Raw genomic sequence first — 18,172 nt, forward strand, 5'->3', positions numbered from 1 at the left:
AATCTTGAGGTAGCTTACTTCCTCTTTCCCTCTCCCCAAGGTCTCCAAACCATCCATTAACCTCTTGCACGGAGAAGAAAAGCGCAGAAGTTTAATAAGCTCCGACAAGTTTTCAGAATGGTTTAAGTGTCCTCCGCTCCTTCTTCTATTAATTAGCAACAAGGAAGAAACACCACCAGGAGAGTCTTCAGCATGGACTAAACAGCTCTCACCGTTGCCCGTGCACACTTCAGCGCAGCTCAAACGCTCTCAAGGGGCCCCAAAAGAGATACCAGAGAAACCCAGTTCCTGCAGCATTTCCCACAGCCTGCACTGCAATCTTTCAAGGACAGGGGGTTTAGCTTAAGTGTCTCACTAATTCACTCAAGTGACCGGAAAAAACTTACTCTATTTTGCAGTTGGTTTATTTTTAAGAACAGGTTTTGCCTCTCAGAGTTGTAGTTTGAGAACTATAATTTAAACGTAACTGATAGCATCTGACCCGTCACCTCTACATACAAATTAGCTATGCTGCACTTCTCTGATGAAACCTTACAAACAGTAGCCCTCATGCCAGCACCTGGCTTGCAAGAAACCTTGGCTGAAGAGAGGAGAGGAGAGGAGAGGAGAGCCTCTCTCCCCTCTGAGTGGGCTCAGAAGGCTCCATGGCACTCCGAGCACTGCACAGAAGCTTGCAGAATACCTGGAAGGATTCTGCACCTTGATTTCCTTTTGTGTTTAAAAACGAGAGCGGTGGCACAGTCTGTGCAAGGTCACGGATCAAGAAAGTTTGCAAAAGTGCTCAGTCTCAGCTCCCAGTCCCTCACGCCAGCTAGCTCTCTCCATCTGCCAGAGGAACGTAAACATCTTGCTTATCTGAATCAACAGGAACTGGGATTGGGACATTCTGCAATTGAGGTTTCAGTGAGAGACACACAGCTTCGATCTGACTGGTAACAGCAGCCCCAGAGACTGGGTAAAGAAAAAAAAAAAAGATGAAAGTAGGAAAATAGGCCTCAGAAGTCTTGTTTTGCACTTTGCTCTCATCCACTGTCTCGGTTTCAAGCCTTCCTGAAAATGAGGCATTGTCCCAAGACGTATTATGAAATTCCCAGAACCACGTCATGTAACGAGAACACTTGCAGGGTTTGAAAGGGAACACAGGGGTCGGGTGAGAGAGAAATCCCAGACTATTCCAGGAAATACAAGGAGACATCCCTGAAATGACTTCCCCTCCAGCCAGGAGGGGAAGGGAGGACCTCCCACCTCGCTCCCTGTACCCAGCCAAAACTAGGTCAGTGACACAGCCCTGCTCACAGACAGAGCTTCTTTCCAGACTGCAGGATGCAGGTAACGGCCCAGCAGGGAGGGTTAGGATGGGGGAAATCTTGCCCCCTCTCTTAGCCAAACGTGTTTCCTGTGAGAGTGCCCAACCAGCTCCCCGGCCCTGTTAAAGAGACAAGCAGTTCCTCCCCTGCTTCCTCCACAGCACCAGAACGGTGCCAGCTGGCATGAATGAGAAAACCCGCTTCAGCCTCTCCCTGGCCCTTTATCAGACGAAACAAAGGAGAAAAATTCCCACCTCTTATTTCTAAAGGCTTCCTGCGTCCCTTTCCTCAGTATCTGAGATATGAGAACTGCTGTACCTTACTGATCCCCTCACCATTCCCCTTCAGAAGAGGCAGGAGAAGCTCAGGGTGCTTTCCCCCAAGCCCTGGGGGGATGCCACCTCCCCGGCTCCCCATTGCAGGGCCAGAACAACATCCTCTCTCGAGGAAGCCTCCTCTCTTCACAACCTTTTCCTGCCTTGACCTTGACATGAGCGCGGCGTGGGTGCCAGCCCGGGGCATTCGCCCGCAGGGCAGGAGGCGGGCTGCGGCAGCCCATCCTTCGGCTCTGGGGACCAGCCAACCGGGGGGCAACCAGCCTCCGTGGCCAGCCGCAGGCCCCGCGGCCGCCTCCCGCACCCCTCCCCGCGGCGCTGCGGCCTCGGGCCCCCGGAGGCAGGTGGCTGCAGCGGGGCCGGGGAGGCCGCAGCACCCAGGGACCCCCTTTGGCAGAGGGGGGTTGGGATCCCCAGGGATAGAAGGGGCCGGGGAGGGACAGAGGAGCCGGGGGAGGGACGGAGAGGCCTGAGGAGGGACAGAGGGGCCCGACCCCCGCCCGCCCCCGGGGCCCCCCGCACTCACCGCTGTGCGAGCTGAACCAGCGAGGCGCGATGTGGAGGGGCAGCGCGTCGGCCAGCGAGGCCCTGGCGCCCAGGTAGAGCATCCCGTCTCTATGGTGACCGCCTCCCGTCTCCTGGTAACCGTTGCCATGGGCGTACGTGGAGTCGGCGCCCGGGCCGCCGCCGCCCGGGGCCCGCTCGGCCTCCCCCGCCGCCCGCGCCGCCGCCGCGTACAGCCCGAAGGGGACGGCGCCGGCCGCCGTGGGGTCCATGCCCATGCCGGCCACCGAGCTGACGGAGCGGCTGCGCAGCCCCATGGCGCCGCCGCCGCCCGCCCGGTAATGGCCGAAGTGGGGCGGCCCCCCCGGCGGCGGCACGGCGCTGTCATCCGTCGACACCCCCGGGAAGGGGCCCCGCGAGCGGGCCGCCGTGCTCTGCTTGCCCCCCATGGGCGCCGCCGGACCGGAGGGAGCCGAGCGACAGCCCCCCGCGGGGAACGGGCCGCGCCGCCCCCGCCGCCGCCGCTGGGAGGCGAGAGGGGGAGGAAGGAAGCGGGTGGGCGCGGGGAGCTAAGGATTAAAACTCATCCCCGCCCCAGGCATCCCCCCCCCGCCCGGCGCCGGGCCCGCAGGGGCGAGGGCGCCCCGCAACCGCCGCCACGGCCGGCGCCCCCCCGGAGGGGGGGGGGCGGCTAGGGCTGCGGAGGGCGCCGGCGACACGGGGCCGGGAGGGGGGAAGCCGCCCGGGTCCGTCCGCCCGCCCGCCCGCCTCACTTCTGCCTCGGGGCTCGGCCGGCAGCCGGGGAGACGCTCAGCGGCGGCCCATGGAGGGGCAGGGGGGCGGCCGGGGGGCGGCGCGCCCCGCTCCGCGCTGCACCGGCCACGGCCTCCGCTGCCGGCCGCCAGCCGCTCGGTGCTCGGCGCCGCGGTGGAGACAATAGAGGCCGGCAGCACGCATGCTCCCGCCCCCAGCCCCCCCCCCGCCGCGCCGCGCCGCGCCGCCCTTAACCCCCGCGCTGCCGCCGCCGCCGCGCCGCCCGGGCCCCCACGGCCGCGCGTGGGGTGGGTGCGGGGCCTGGGCTTCCTCGGCCTGCCCTGGCCCGCGCCGCGCCGTTCTCCGGCTTTGGAGACGCGGCTGTCGGGCTGGGTCACGCTTGGTCTGACTTTTCCCTACAGAGGCGAGGCGAGGCCGTTCCCCCCTCGCCGCGGAGGTCACCGGGGGGAGCATGAGTGCCGCCAGCCCGGGTAGCGGGGAAGCCTGGAAAGGAGGGCAAAAGAGCACGTTTCGCTAAGGAGAAGCTGCTCTCGCAGAGGCCGACAGGCAAGTCAGCGCTGCCGTGGAGGAGCCGAGGTTTCACCCACGGCCCGTGAGCTCCTCGGCTCCCTTCTCCCAGGGCGTCGCTTCGCGCACCACCACCGAACTCCCGAGCGTCGTGTGAGCCCCCCGCCCCGGCTCCTGCCCCTTGCCTGGCCGCCTCGCGGCCGGGGCCGGGGGCGGCGTGCCCTGACACCCCGCGCCCACGACAAGCCGCTGAGGCTGCTGAGGGCCCTCCCCGAGGGCCCCTCCGGGGGGCTGGGTCCCTGCAGGGCCCCCTCCCGCTGTGCCTGCCCGGGGCAGGCTGGCGGCCCGACTGCCCCGCGGCGGGCAACGGCAGTCGCGCTGCGGCCGCCGAGGACTACATTTCCCAGCCGCCCCTGCGGGCGCCTCCCCGCGCGCACGCGCGGCCCCCGCGGCTCCTCCCCCCGACCCCGCCCGCCGGGGCCGGCGTCGGGGGTTGCTGGGGCGGCGCAAGATGGCGGCGCGCTGGAGCAGCGAGAATGTGGTGGTGGAGTTCCGCGACGCCCAGGTGCGCGGTGGCCGCCGGGGGGGGCCGGGCGCAGGGCAGCCGCTCCGCCCCGGCGGCCGCAGGCACCGCTACCGCGAGCGGCCGGCCGGCCGGCCGGCGGCGCGGGGCTCCGCTGGGCGCCTGCGGCGGCCGGGCCGCGGCCCGCGGGGGCTCGGCTCCTGGTTGCGGGCCGCGGTTGCCGCCCCGGGGGCGGTTTCGCGGTGCGCGCCGCTGCGGGCGCGGCGAGGGGCCGCTCTCGGGGCGGCGGCGGCGGCGGCGGCGGCGGCGGCTGCCTTAACCCCCGTTTGGAGCAAAGCGCGCGCAGCCCTCCGCCGCGGAGGGGAGCTAGGCGCAGCGCCGTCTGGCAGAGAGCCCTGCCCTCGGTGCGGGGGGCCAAAACCGGAGCAGCGTTTTGGCTGCCTCCCCCTCGCCTTTTTTAAAAATCTATTTCCAGACAACTTTCTCTCTTGTTCCCTTTGTTCCCCGCACCCCGAAACCTTCAGTCATGATGGGTGCCCTGTGGCTTGGCCTCGTTTCTTTAGATTTCTCATGCAAACGTGTAGAGACGGGAACCGCCTTAATGTCCGAGGCAACCGGGCCTGCGAAGCTCCAGGTGTGATCTTTTGGGTATGATCTTTTCTGAAACTCGTCACCGCTGCTGCCAGTAAAATGAGGTGTCTCAAACTGAGAGCAGGTGGTTGCTAAGCACTCTGTTATGCTGAACACCTAAAGATAAGTACATATAATTGAATGTAACAAATTGAGGCCAAGTCTATTGCTTTGTGCAGTTGCTGGTTATCTGTCTATTTTGTTAAAGAGGTGGTAGCAGGAGTACGTTTTTTCTTCTCTAGTCCAACCGTATAAAACCTGATGTGCAAGAGAGCTTCTTTACAAGCTCGTGACCTAGCTGCAGTCAAAGCCAGTAAAATTTTAACGTGACTGTTCATTGTTTTTGTTAGCAGCGTTTTAGCAGTAGCAGTGTTTTAGTCTGGCTTATGGGGAAAACATCTTATTTCACGAGGCAGTTTATTTCTAATCTTAATTAGATTTTTAACATGTGTCTGTTTTTTCCAACTATATTGGCAGGCCTAATAGAAGACGTTACTTCTTCCCACACATCTTACCTTATTTTTCCTCTGAGGCCATCACAGCGACTTTCATGGCTGCAAGTATGAATTATTGAATATAGCTTGGTTAGCAGGAAAAGCAGTTTAGGTTTTTAAATAGCAAAAAGGGCAGCTTTTATTTTTGAAGTTGTTTACAGTAGAACTCCCTTAAGAGTTTGCTTATGTGCTTTCTTAGAAGCTATTCTAAGAAACAGAGGGTGTGTTTCTTTCTTTCTTTCTTTCTTTTTTTTTTTTTTTAAGATATTGGCAATTGTTTCACAAAGCTGAATAGAGTATGTGAATTATTTCAGTAAGATATCTAGAAAAATAAAAAACAGGTTTGCAGAATCTCTTATCTTGTAGTTCGTCCTCTTATGCTAAAGCAATATCCAGTCTACGTTCACTGTTCCTGATAGACGCATTGAATACTGTGTTGGTTAAATCCAGCCTACAATTTGTAAACTAACAAGTCTTTTCGGTTTTATGTCTGAAAAACTTTACATTAGTTTTGTTTTCCTCCTGAAAGAAATTCTTCTGTCTTGTCTAGAGACTATGACTCTGTTTTTAAAGATTTGCTCTCAAGAAACTAGTAACAAGATACAGAAGTATTTATTCCTGGATCACAGATTAAGCTCTCATCTGGCTCAGGAAAGTCACGGTCTTATCACTTGATTGCTTATTCATAATGATTTGTGTGTGGGAGCAAAGAGGAGAAAAGAGAGGAAGAAACAGGTGTTTAAATCCTCTTCAGCAATTGGTGTCAGTCTAGCTGTTGTGCTGATTTATGCCTTAAATAGGGAGGTATTTCAGTTGCTTCAGTTTACTCCAATGGTCATCCTTCTAGAATGGCTCTGACCTGCCTGTCCCCTCAAATGAAATCAGAGGGCTTCAGTCTCTTGGGCTGCTAGACTATTGCTTTCAAACTAATCTCATTTATATATGTTTGAGCTTTAGCTTTTTTAGGAGTTTGCATGCATGAAAGATTTTTGCAGAGCGGAAACCTGATCTTCAGAAGGAGAAATGCCTTGGCTGTGATCATGTAGGCCTGAGTTCTACCTATAGGCCATGCTGCCTCCAAAATCCCTATCCCAAACTAATATAACTGCAAAGAGAGTCAAAGAGTGGCCGGCTGTTGCATTTATAGGCTGTACTTGTCTGCAGGAACTGCAGTTACCTTCATTTCCAATGCCGAAAGCGTGTCGTGTGAAAACTACAGCACCTAATCTGCAACACTCCATCCAAGCAGAAAACCTTATGGTAGTTTGGGGCGAATGTTGTCTAGAAGTGACATTTTTTCTATAGAAACCGACAGAGGCAGCAGTCTGTGCTCTCTTCCAATTTAGATATGACCCACAGGCTCTTGTCAGGCTGTCAATACTGTCAAACGGAGAGTAAAACTCACCGTATCTGACTATGAAATCGTCAGAGCAACTCAGCGTGCAGGCGAGAAGTTATACTATGCAAACAGCTGATCTCTCTCACCAACAATTTGCAGTCTAAAAATCAATGTAGCCTTGGCAAATCTGTTGCTGTTCAGGTGAAGGTGTTTTCTGTGACTTGTCTAGCAGAAGTCAAATTAAATGCTAAGGTAGACGTTTGAAGTCTGAGAAGATACTCCCTGGGCTGTAGGCTCAGAGTTGGTTTTAACTGTGCAGTGCTCCTAGCGTTCACAGAGCTGTTACTTATAAACAGCAACTCTAGCTATCCTGATTATTGTTTTAGGATAAAAACTGTTTTCAGGTTGGTTGGTTGATTTTCAACCGCACCTTCTGGAAGGTTGTGCTGCAAAGACACATGTATCCGTATACAAAGCACATTAAATGCTGATTTTTTTTTTTCCTTCTGTTGCCTAGATAAGAGGCTGTAATATTGGAGGAAAGATCTTGCCATAAACTGACTTCATTTCTGACCCAGCAGAACAGCAGCCTGACACACAAAGCTTTCTACTGTCCAGTAATTAGTCATTACTTTTTATGATGGACAGTGCCTGGAAAAAAGTTTACCAGTGTTCATTATTGAAAAACAGTTTATAAGGATTTATGATATCCTTGTGCCAACACCAGGAAATAAACTCCGTATATGCAATTATCAATCACTTTAAATTGACTGGTAGATTTCTCCTATCTTGGGGAAAGATGGCCAAAGCTGAGTGAAATATGTCAGCTGACTAGCTCTACGTCACATGAGAAGGCCCTGATTTCAGTAACGTCTTCAGTGAGCCTCAATTTAATTCATCACAAATGAGATGTTTATCATCTGACAAAACGCTCCTCCTCTTTATTTTGTTATAAATGTAATAACTCACTTAGAACATTTTGCAAACGACATTTCCAGAAATCTGGGAAGCTGGAGTTGTTTCTTCGCCGTTTAGAGGTTTAAAAACTGGCCTCTTATTTAGAACATTAGTTTCAGGACTAGGAAAACCTTGCCGGAGGACTACATCTGCCGTCTAGAAAAAAGCAATAAAAGCAGGTAGTTCCTGAAACAGCAGAACTGATGAAATTTGTCTTGATAGGGTATCGATACAGGCATGTGGTATACTGTGGACTCCTACTGAAACTCTTCCTGGGGCATCTGTAGCTCTTTTCCATGTGCACTTTTGATCTCTAAAGAGTGAAGAGAGAGCTCGCATTGCAGTCTTTCCCTCACCTGGGGCGCTTGCGAGGTAGCGATGGGGCCTCCCTCTTGTACCTGACAGGCTGTTTTCACAGTGCTTGAAAAAATTATGTTTTTGTGGTGATTATACTCCTGTCAAATCTGGTTGAAATGGAATGGGATTGACATACTGTCTGTCTGATTTTAGTGATGCTTATAAGCAGTCACTGTGGAACGTCTTAAAGACTTGTTAAATCTGTACTGAGAATGCTTAGCAAAATCCTGAACAGCAGCAGAGACATCCTAAGCTTTCAGAGAGGTAGCTTTGAAGATGACAGTAGTTAGTTTGAAGTTGAGGCATGTTCTCATTTTTGTACTGTGAAGGCTAAAAACTCCATTGAAGTCAAATCTGCTTATGGGCTGAACTGCTCAGCTTTCCAAGTAAAATTTCCCTTTATTCTCTTGGCAAATAAATGAGGTGTTTGGCCAATACGATTCTAGAGGAAGAGGAGGATGGTATTCAAACAGTTTTTGGTTTTTGAGTTGGTTTTTTTTTTTCCCCCCCTCTCTTGTGGCACTTAAGTGATCTCTCAGCCTTCTGTACAAGCACCTCCAAAGTAAATTCTCATGCCTCTTAACCATCTCTCTTTTTTGGAGATCAGCCATACACAAATGGTTGCACTTTTATCTCCTGGTACATGTATAATTAAATCTGGCTCTGGAATGGAAGACAGAGAGACTGAGAGCGCTCCTGAGGGGGAACAGAGGCTGATTAATAAGGATTATTAGAGGCTGCTGATTGAAAGGCTGCAGCTGTGATTGCCACAGGAGGGAGAATGTAGCAAGGTCTCAGTGCTTACAGTGGTGCCTGCCATGTCTTGTTGATTTACTCTGACCGAAGACATTTTTTCTGTGCTATCCTGCATCCCTAAATCAACTGCTATACCCCATCACCCATCTGTGGTCCTTTAAGGGGATGTTGCATCTGCCATCCATGATGGATATCGGGTTTGACTTTCACCATAGCAGTTTATGCCTTGAAGATAAGCTGGCAGGTTTTCCTGAACTCCTCCCCAAAGCTGTGTGTTTGACTGAGAAGCTGACCTGACAGGTGTAATTTAGTTTTGTTCTCTGTTTCTCTTTAACAGGCAACTGCTATGTCAGTGGACTGTCTGGGACAACGTGCAGTACTTTCGGGGTGAGTGTGATGATTCCTATTAGAAATGTACGACAGCCATTTCCACAAGCCATTTCCACAAGCCAATCGGCGACCTTCAGGCTGACCTCAATTGAAAAGCTGATGTATAGTTTCAGAAAGGTGCAGCTGAATTCTAAGGCTTCACGAAAAGGATTCTGGGTCACGTTTCCAATGGGATACAGAGTTTAAAAACAGCAGCAACAACAAAATGAACTACTGCTGTGGCTTTCCTGATGCATGCTTTCCTGAATCCACTTGCAGGGGAGTGGAGCATCAGTTATTGCTGTTTGGCTTGTGTTTGAAATACAGATTAAAGCATTTCTGTAAGACAAAATTTACCCCAAACCTTCCCATAGTGCATTTGGGCAGAGGAGCCAAGCTCTCTGACGTGTTCCTCTGTTGATTCAGCGCGGGACAGTACTCGACTAGAGCCAAACTTCTGCTGCTTTGGCTTTCTCAAGATTCTTTTCTACCCTTTGTTCTCCCATTTCCTTTTATTCAATACATCTTTGTCACCTCTATCTGAGATGTAAGCAGAGCTGATCTGGCAGTAGCGTGCTCCTGTGAACATTAGTCTTTGCCTTATTTGCCTCTATACCTTAGATAAATCTGCTGTAGAAGGACTTTCTGAGGGACATGGGGTGTCCGTGGACGCTGAGGGACCGCAGTTGTTTTGTGTTGGTTATGGTCTTGCTGCTGAAGATGCGCGTGGTCCTGCAACCAGCAGCTCCAGTCGTGGAGGATCCCCTTTGCATGGCGCTGCAGTAGGTGCTATAGACTTCAAGCTGCTCAAGCTCCCAGGAGTGCTTGGCGTTATGTAGCTACCTCCAGGGCAAGTCTTTAAACTGCTCGGCTGGTGCCTGCCCAGCTGTCACCTTTCTGTGCTAACAGCAACTGCTGTCCCACTGCCAGTGACACAATTACCGCACCAATTAGGATGCTCATTTCACATTCAGAATCATGTGGATGCAGCTGACCTTTGGCTGTGCTCTGTTCCCCCCACCCCCCCTTCCCCAGTCTCTGTTTTAGAGGATATGGGTCCTTTGGTACAACTCAGAAGCCTTCTTGCTTCCATGCAAGCCTCTGTCCCCCAGTTGCAGCTCCTCCTGCAGCATGCTCAGAAGCCCTTTGGAATTTGCCTCCTTTCTTTTAATACCATGTAACAGCCTCAGAGGGCTTATCGTCTTCACACTTTGGAGTCGGGAGCCCTGAGGACTTGGTCTGAAAAGGCAGCAAGGATGTTCTTCCTGTTCCTTTTCTTGAGAAAACTCACAGAGCTTAGAGCTGTTATTTGCTTGCTATACAGGTGACGTACCTGATGCTTTTGCAGTTAGTTGTATATGGTTCAATACATTTTGGTGCTGGTCTTCCATTAAAGTTCAACTGGCTCTCGGTTATCCCTGGGCAGTTTATCTTGCCTGTAGATTAATCACGCTGTGGAAGAAATGAAACCTTAACTAGCTTCATGAGGAGTCAGCCACATGCAGCAGGATGTATTCGCTCAGGTTCGGCAGCATGCAAACGTATCTTTGCTGCGTGAAGGGTTATCTCAGGTAAGTAATCAGTGCAGTGCTGTGTCCATGTTAATAAACTTTGTCTCAGCTGAGCCAGCTCTGTGCAGGTGTATTTGTGGTGTCTGCAGAACCAAGCCCGCTGGACAGTGTGGTGTGGAAGCTCTCAGCCATGTAGAATCATCTTAGGTTTGTGAGGTTCATTAACTCTTGCTCAGAGCAACCTGTCCAAACTGAAGCTGGCTCCTGTGGAGCCACTGCACTGCACTTTCAGTCCTGAGCCACGTCAGCTCTGGTGCTGCACTAGACCAGTGAAGCATATTCATATGTCTTTGCACCATTTCCCAACACTTCCTTTTGTATCTTAGTTATCTGAGTTTCTCTGTGGTCTGGGTGCCCCATTAGATTTGCAGAACCTGACTAATTTCAGTGTCTCTTTTCCTTTTTTTTTTTTTTTTTTTTTTTTTTTAAATACAACCCTTTTTGAAAGATATGGTCGGATGTAGCATTTTCAGGACTAGTATTTTCCTCTGTCTTGTCCAGTGCTTCTCCGGTGCTCTAGGCAGAAGGCTGTAAGCTGCATGTGAGCTCGGAGTTTGGAAATCAGCCGTGTGATGCGGCCGCTTTGTGTCTGTGCCTTGCAGCCGCCGTTTCCTCTACATAGTTAACCTGGATGCGCCAAATGAGGGTCATCGAAAGATCTCCCGCCAGAGCAAATGGGACATTGGGACAGTGCAATGGAATCCGCACGACAGCTGCGCGTACTACTTTGCAGCTTCGGTAAGTTCACTCATTTAAAAGCTGAAACTCTTCGTCTTCCTCAGTCTTTCAGGGGTGGAATTCTGCAGGCTTGGAAGGCTGTACGTAGCTGGCAGAGGCATGCCTCTGTAAATCATATTGCAAGATCAAGGCCTAATTTTGATTTACTACCAGTGAGGTGTTTGGCTTGATGCTTTTCAGTTACTGGTCAGTAAGTGTTGAATCTAGGTGTTGCTTGTTTGTGTTCCGTAGAACGCCTTGTCAAATAAATCAGGCATCCAAATGATCCTCTTCCAGAAGGAAGGGTGGATGGGCTCCAAATGTTTTTAGCCTCCATTCTGTTATGAGATTTGTTTGCTTATTGAATTTCTTGCTCTGAACTGTTTTGTTTTCGGTTCCCTCCGTTACTGGTAGGATGTGGTGCACCAGGCAGTCTGTAAATAGCACAAGTCGATACTGGCTCACCACTGGAACAATCTAGGTTTGCAGAAGGGCCAGGGACCAAGTCAGTGAGGAGTTCTTATTCAGTGTGTGAAGTAAATAAGCTGGTCTGAAGAAGCAGTCATGCAAACCATGTCTAAACAGGGCTGATGTAGCAGTCACCTGAGGGTTGAGTTCAGTTTTTAGCTCTGATCTTTACTTGGTCTGTCGTGCTCTGTAACTTCACCTGGAGTGCCGAGTTTCTGCTAGCAGCAGTCTTTGCAGCAGCGCTGAGGTCGATGGCTAAAAGTACTAGCTGGACACGTACTATTCTCCTGGTGAGATTCTTTTCTGCCATGTTCCACCTGATTTTTTTAGACTGATAATTTTGGAGTAGCTGGGGATGGAGAGGTTTCCTCTTTTTATTTGTTTATATTTTTTTTTTGAGCAAGCTCTTAGCTGAATGTTGTTTCCTGGGGTTTTGGTTCCTTTTTCTTCCTGAACTGGCTACAACTGATATTAAAGATGGTTTTAAGAGTAGACTGGTGTTAATTAGGAACCTTTGCTTGTTAATTCCCAGACCCTCCCCCCCTCCTCCTCCTCCTCCCCCCAGCCCTAGTACATGACTGGCATCTTAAAGGTGCCTTCAGCAGCCCTCTGCTTCTGAGTGGGGAATTTAATAAAACTTGCAGAAAGGTGTCCTTTGGTGCCACTTCTGGATATAGTTTATGAAAATCAGAAGCAAATAAGGAAATGTGCTGTGCTGGCTGCAAGCGGAGCAGGAAAGCTTCTCAAACACATGCTGAAAGCAATATCCAATGATAGTTAATACTGAGTTGAGCAGGAACCTGTTTCAAAGCAGGGCAGTGCTGATCTCACCCCTGCGAGCACCCCTGTCTCTTGCTGCCCTGAGTGGACACAGGAATCTGTCTCGTTCCAGAACGATGATATTGAGGTTCTGCCTGTGCATATAAGCCTTCAGGAGCCATCCTTTGCTTAGAGTAGTAGTAGCTGGCATCAAACCTTGCCGTTCCTGTTTCCAAATGAAGATGTTAAGATGCTCTGGTGATTCAGATGCAGTTGCTGACACAGGTCAAGTGAGGAATCCCCAGGATGAGATCAGGCAGCTTTCCCACTTTGGGTCAGAAATGCCTCCTTCCCAGCCGTCTCGCAGGTGGCTGGCATTTTGCTGTTGCTGCAGTATATGCCTTTCCTGGAACTAGAATTTAGCCTGCCTTGCTTAGAAGGGGAAAGCAGACTTGTACCATACGCTCAGGTCTGCGTGTCCCAGGTCAGGTCTGGAGGCGGTGTGGGTGTGTTATGCAGTGCCATATCTAAGGAGTGAAGTTGTATGGAAAGGCTAAATTAGCTTGGATTCAGCACTGTGGAGATGCAGTTTTGCTACTTCTGGGCTCAAGCTGACTCTCATTCTCCAGAGAGTCTGCTGCTGAGGTGGTCCTGTGGGGCTAGCTCAGGTATACCACACAAATCTTGTAGACAACCCCAGGAGTCCTATCCCTCTGCATCCCTGTAGGTGGAAAAGGGATGTAAAAGACTACCAGTCTGATTGCAAACAACTTTACTGGGTTTGCAGTGCAGTTAATTAGAAGTGGTGCAGGCAGAGGGGAAGTCTGTCCTTGTGTTTGCATAAGGGCTTCTAATTTTTTGGCTTCTTTCCAGCAGAACATCATCTTGCTGTGCTTGGCTGTGATTGCTCTCTGGCTCAAGCACATTTCTGAGGACTCCTAAGCTGTTGTTTCAGAAATGCCATTGTTTTCCCTTCTAGGTCCCTCTTAGTCCTTTTGTGTGGTCACAAATGCTTGAACAAGAGAGTGATGAAACTGTAGGAAGTAAATGCTGATACTTATTATGAGACAGGCTTTTTAGAAAGTGCTCCTGACGGAAGAGCTGTCATTCTCCCACATCTGGTGCTAGAGACAACAATTTGCACATGAGAAGCCCCTCTAAGAGCTTGAGAAGCTTCTGATGATCATTATCTTTTATCATCAACCTTGGAGCTGATGGGGGTTGATTTAGATTGATTTAGATTTTAGCTGATGGTAGAGCTGATTTCACTCTACCTCCTTAAATCCTTCTGTCAATGAGAAGCTTGCAAGGAGTTTTCCTTGCCCCAAGCTTTTGTGCAGCCCTGCTGTGAGCTGTTAGAGAAATGCCATATATTATTGCTGAGTTAGGAGGAGACCTTCCATTTCAAGGAAGGGTGGAGTTTTTTATCCTTCTGCAAGCTCATATTCTTATGAAGTAGCTTTGGGGTAAAAAAAATGCTGCAAGAAAAGGAAGATAAGTCTGTTCTCTATTACCTTTTCCCTCATCTGTGTGTGCACTTGGAAATGAGGGGCTCATGAAGATCAAATTTTGAAGTGTTATTTCTGTTTTGCAAAATCACCATGAATTCCCACAGTGCTTGGTGCTGTATATGCACCCAAAAGGGCGCTTTCTGCTCCAGAAAGGTTAGAGCTGACCTGGACTACAGTGAACTTTGATTCAGGCAGAACATAAATTTAAAGTACAATATCTAGTTTCAAGTAGCTTTGTGTGTAGCTGCATTTTGGGAGGGGTGAGAGCGGTTATTCCTGGAAAGAGTGAAGAAGCCCTAAATAATCTTGTCATTGATCCATCTGGTTTGCTTCTGTTCTTTGCAGTTAGTGATAAGCACTTAGGCTTTTTGGGGGGAGGGGCAGGGGGAGGCTGGCAAGAATGGAAGTACCCTGGAGGAGGTGACCCTGAAGCCATTAGACCATACTGTTCCTTGTTTGGCAGTGGCCCTGATTAGTACAGAAGGGAATGGAGTGAGAGTTGAGAAGGACCAGTGGTGATCCATCATCCCCCTCACTGAAAACTCCAGTTGTTTAATCTGAACAGACTGGCAGGATATTTTTGCAGGGAGAATTTGGCTGCCTGTTGCCTGCAGTCATAGCATGTTGTTAGGAAATAAAAGCTCTGAGAACATCATTTCACAGAAACCTTTTGCAATGGGATTTTTCCCCATTCCTGTTTATCTCCAATTTTGAGTGGATGTGATCAAAGTTGACGCTTTTGAGATTCCTTGCAGTGTGTAGGTTCATTTTTGTTTTGCTTCTGCTTTGAGCGAGGACTTGGCTGTTCACAGGGTGATGCAGCGAGTAACTGAGGTTGTTCAAAGAGAAGGGAACCTGGTCCCGACACACGTGGATTCCTGTCCTACCTTGTTTGCCTGCCACCATTTCCTTTCTTCCATTTAATTTCAGAGCAATCAGCGAGTTGACCTGTATAAGTGGAAAGAAGGTAACGGGGAAGTTTGCACATCGTTGCAAGGACACACACGTGTGATCAGGTGAGGAACAAGCGGTGCTGCAGACTACTGGTTCAGTTCTGGCCCTCCTCAGGCTCTGCTCTGAGAAATTCAGTCTGTTTTTACTCACTTGTCTGACCGGTACTGTTTGCCCCTCTGTCCTGCCTTCCCGTTTGGAGATGATGTCCGATGTGAATCGGTTCACCCTCTCATGGCTCCCACCAGTATATCAAGTTAACCTTTGATGGCAGGGGTGTCATTGCCCTAGGCAGCTGTTCTCATAATGAACAGCAACCGTCATCTGGGAAACAGATAGCAGCATGATTATTAAACTGCATCCCAGCCATGTTTCCCAGTGACAGCAGATTAATTAAAGTAGGTCATCCCAAAGACTAAGTTCATAGCGTGTTACGCTGGTGTGTGGGAGGTGTTTACCAGTGGTTCTAAGGGTGCACTTTAGCTCTGGCCTGGAGATGCAAGTGAAGCAACGTTTTTCCTCGTGTTCCAGCTCCCCACTGTGAAAGGTAGTCACCGTCCCTGAAACGACACTTGCTTGGGCTGAGTGGAGACTGTTTGTGTGCTAGGTACACTTGGTGAGCCCAACAGGAAGGCACGCCAGAATGAAGGGTTCATCAGGCCAAGAATGCCTGATAATTGGGAACTCACTGCTATAGCGTCCCTTTCCCTGTGGAAGAAAGTGCACAGATATGATAGCTGTAAAGTTCAAGACTAGGAGGATTCTTCATTGTTTTATCTTAAAAGTTTACTTAGAGAAATTATTAAAATCTTGCCTTTTACTTAAAGGGGTTTCAGTGGATATTACGGAGTTGACATGAATTTATTGGAGAAATGTTTTGGAGAATTGTGAGAAGTTGATGCAAACTGTACTTTTCTCTGGCCTAATACGACTTTGCATTTGCAGTGACTTGGACTGGGCGGTGTTTGAGCCAGACCTGCTGGTCACCAGTTCTGTTGACACATACATCTACATTTGGGATATCAAGTAAGAATCTGTGCTTCTGCATTGCAGGGAGATTATTGGACTCCTTTCTGCAATTGGTAGCTTGAAGGGCAAAACACCCACTGATGGATGCTGTTTTTTCAGCTACGCTTGCAGGAGCGTCAACTGCTTCCCTTAATCTCAAAGGTGTTTTCGATTCCCATGCTTTCAAGCCAGTTCGGAGTCAATGCAGGGCAGTAGAGTGCTAAAGTTAAGCCACAGTCGTATGCTCTTGACTGGAAGGAATACCAATTGGCTTCACTTCCCACCCACTTCAGAGCTATCCTTGGGAGCTTTTTCTGGATCCCAAGTGTTCAACTTTTTTTTTTTTTTTTTAAGCTGAGTAAATGAGCAGATTCACAGTCCTGCAGCCATTTTCTTTTCCTCTAAATTCAGTGATTGCTGCTGACTCTGCCAACAGTGGGAGGACTGGAACTAGTAATTAGGAACCTTTTTCTGTTCACTCATTCCCTTGATTCCTGGTGTTTTGTATCGTCTGATTAATTTCAAGGTAACAGATCTTTCTAAAACCAGCGATATTAAAACCCAGCATTTGACACCTGAGGAGCAAGGAGCTGGCATTGGGACTCGGGAATTCTCTTGCTGTCTGTACAGCAACTCCTTATGACCCCTGGCAAGTCACTTGTTCCTCTCTGCCTCCCTTGTTCAGTTATAATAGGATAATTATATAACCCCACTGCACGAGGGTGCCCTGAGGCTTGTTTAGCTCATGTGAAGCACTTAGATCCTTGGTTAAATGGTGCTTGAGAATCACAATATATTATTAATGTGTAATTAAAAGACATAGACAGTAGCTGCCGGTTGTATTTTCCCATGGTGCTATCTTTAATGCCAAGCAAACAGACTTGTCTGAAGGTTGTATCAGAAGCCCCTGCTTGAACTGTATTGTGCCCTCCCGTCATTTTGTGTCTGCATGTATCACTTGTCCAGAGATGCTTGCTCATGCAGTCTGACTAGCCCCTAGATCCTACTTGTCCTAGAGGTCCTAGGGCTGCTGGCCTCCAGCAAAGGAACCTTTTGGTGAAGTGGCAGCCTCTAATGGCACCCTAGGGAGATAATGCTGCAGTAATGGTTGCTGGAAACTCCCCACTTCATTTTTCATACAAAATAACTGATTAAGTGGAAATTTTTAAGAGGGAAAGGTGCAGTCCTTTCCAGTAAATGTTCTGCTTTTCGGCAAACCTAAAAAGCTGAAGACCAACTTCCTTATTTTCCACTGACATTTTTCGTTAAATGGCAGGTGACTTTCTGAGGAGCAGAGTCAAGAATTGAGTTATTGCCTTGATCCAAGTCCTGGCTGCTATGAGTTGTCATGATGCCACACTGGCTTATACCGCTGCAGGATTTGGTCTGTAGAGTCTGCCCAGCTGGATTTATTTCCTACTAATGTTGTTATATCCTGGACATGAAGTCTTTGCTCTGAAGTCACTGTTCTGTGTTCCCCGCCTTCAGTCGGGGTCTGCAAAGGCTGGACAAACTCATCAGCAGGTTTTCTGTCAAATTCTCCCACAGCTCTGTTTGTTCTGTTTAATCCTCCTGGGAAAGGCTGTTTTGTTGCTTCCTGCAGCAACACTCAGTGAACCCAGTCTTTCTGTTGCCTGTCTGGTAGCAACATGCCACGCTGTGTGCCTGCCTTCCTCCCTCATGCCCCCTCCCACTCTGTCCAATGTCATACACTTGCTGCTGTAGGTAATGGCAAGACAGAACAGATGTTGTTCTCCAACTGGTCCCCTCTGTGCTGTATTCCCTTTAACTTGATGTATTTTAGCTCTAGATTTGCACTTTAAGTAAGCAGGAGGCATATTAACTTCCAAGGGCCAGCAATAGTTGGTCTTGAAGGAGCAAGGAGCTCACTGGAGAAGCTGGACCTGCGAGGCTGTGCCCTGGGTACTCACATGAGCAATATTGTGTTTCAGAGACACCAGGAAGCCTACAGTCTCACTCTCTGCAGTTGGTAAGTATGGTGTGTGCATGATATAGGCCTGTTTAATACCTACATTTAGTGTCATGTGCCCCTGCTGTTCCTCCTTCCCTTCATGCTCCTACGCTGAACATGGCAAGAGTACAGAACTGCCACCATGTGTAATTGTCCCATGTAGTAGCAGCCTGGGAGGCTGCAGCTCACAACAACTTTTGGAGGAGCAGAATGCAAGATGAGATGTCAATAAAGATGAGGAGGAGAGTTTGGTTTGTTTGTTTTTGGGGGGGGGTGCTACTGATTTGTAGGGGTGGGTGAAGGTACATTAGAGGGATGAGAGCAAGTTGAAGAAAGAGGCAAGTTTCAGCAGTGGCAAGTGAG

General features: G+C 49.8%; 2 protein-coding genes across 9 annotated transcripts in view; one reads left to right on the top strand and one right to left on the bottom strand.

The window, feature by feature from the left end:
• The window catches only part of ZNRF1 (zinc and ring finger 1), a 32,768-nt gene extending 29,720 nt beyond the window's left edge, over nucleotides 1–3,048 (bottom strand). The window contains exon 1 of one of the 2 annotated variants that reach the window (XM_068956415.1): nucleotides 2,169–2,832. In XM_068956415.1, the coding sequence (XP_068812516.1) occupies nucleotides 2,169–2,595 (427 nt within the window). In that variant the 5' untranslated portion in view covers nucleotides 2,596–2,832. Of the gene's footprint in view, nucleotides 1–2,168 lie in introns of both variants that reach the window. The other variant, XM_068956416.1, reaches the window with a different exon arrangement.
• Nucleotides 3,049–3,178: 130 nt separating this feature from the next.
• WDR59 (WD repeat domain 59) overlaps nucleotides 3,179–18,172 on the top strand; it is a 54,106-nt gene continuing 39,112 nt past the window's right edge. For 2 of the 7 annotated variants that reach the window (XM_068956420.1, XM_068956417.1), the window contains exons 1-6: nucleotides 3,902–3,992; nucleotides 8,821–8,870; nucleotides 11,026–11,161; nucleotides 14,809–14,894; nucleotides 15,775–15,855; nucleotides 17,790–17,827. In XM_068956420.1, the coding sequence (XP_068812521.1) occupies nucleotides 3,939–3,992; nucleotides 8,821–8,870; nucleotides 11,026–11,161; nucleotides 14,809–14,894; nucleotides 15,775–15,855; nucleotides 17,790–17,827 (445 nt within the window). In that variant the 5' untranslated portion in view covers nucleotides 3,902–3,938. Of the gene's footprint in view, nucleotides 3,467–3,901; nucleotides 3,993–4,402; nucleotides 4,585–5,057; nucleotides 5,141–8,820; nucleotides 8,871–11,025; nucleotides 11,162–14,808; nucleotides 14,895–15,774; nucleotides 15,856–17,789; nucleotides 17,828–18,172 lie in introns of those variants that run through there. The other 5 variants (XM_068956422.1, XM_068956419.1, XM_009679513.2 and 2 more) reach the window with 4 other exon arrangements.

The sequence above is a fragment of the Struthio camelus genome, chromosome 10, assembly GCF_040807025.1.
Source record: "Struthio camelus isolate bStrCam1 chromosome 10, bStrCam1.hap1, whole genome shotgun sequence".
Classification (NCBI taxonomy): Eukaryota; Metazoa; Chordata; class Aves; order Struthioniformes; family Struthionidae; genus Struthio; species Struthio camelus.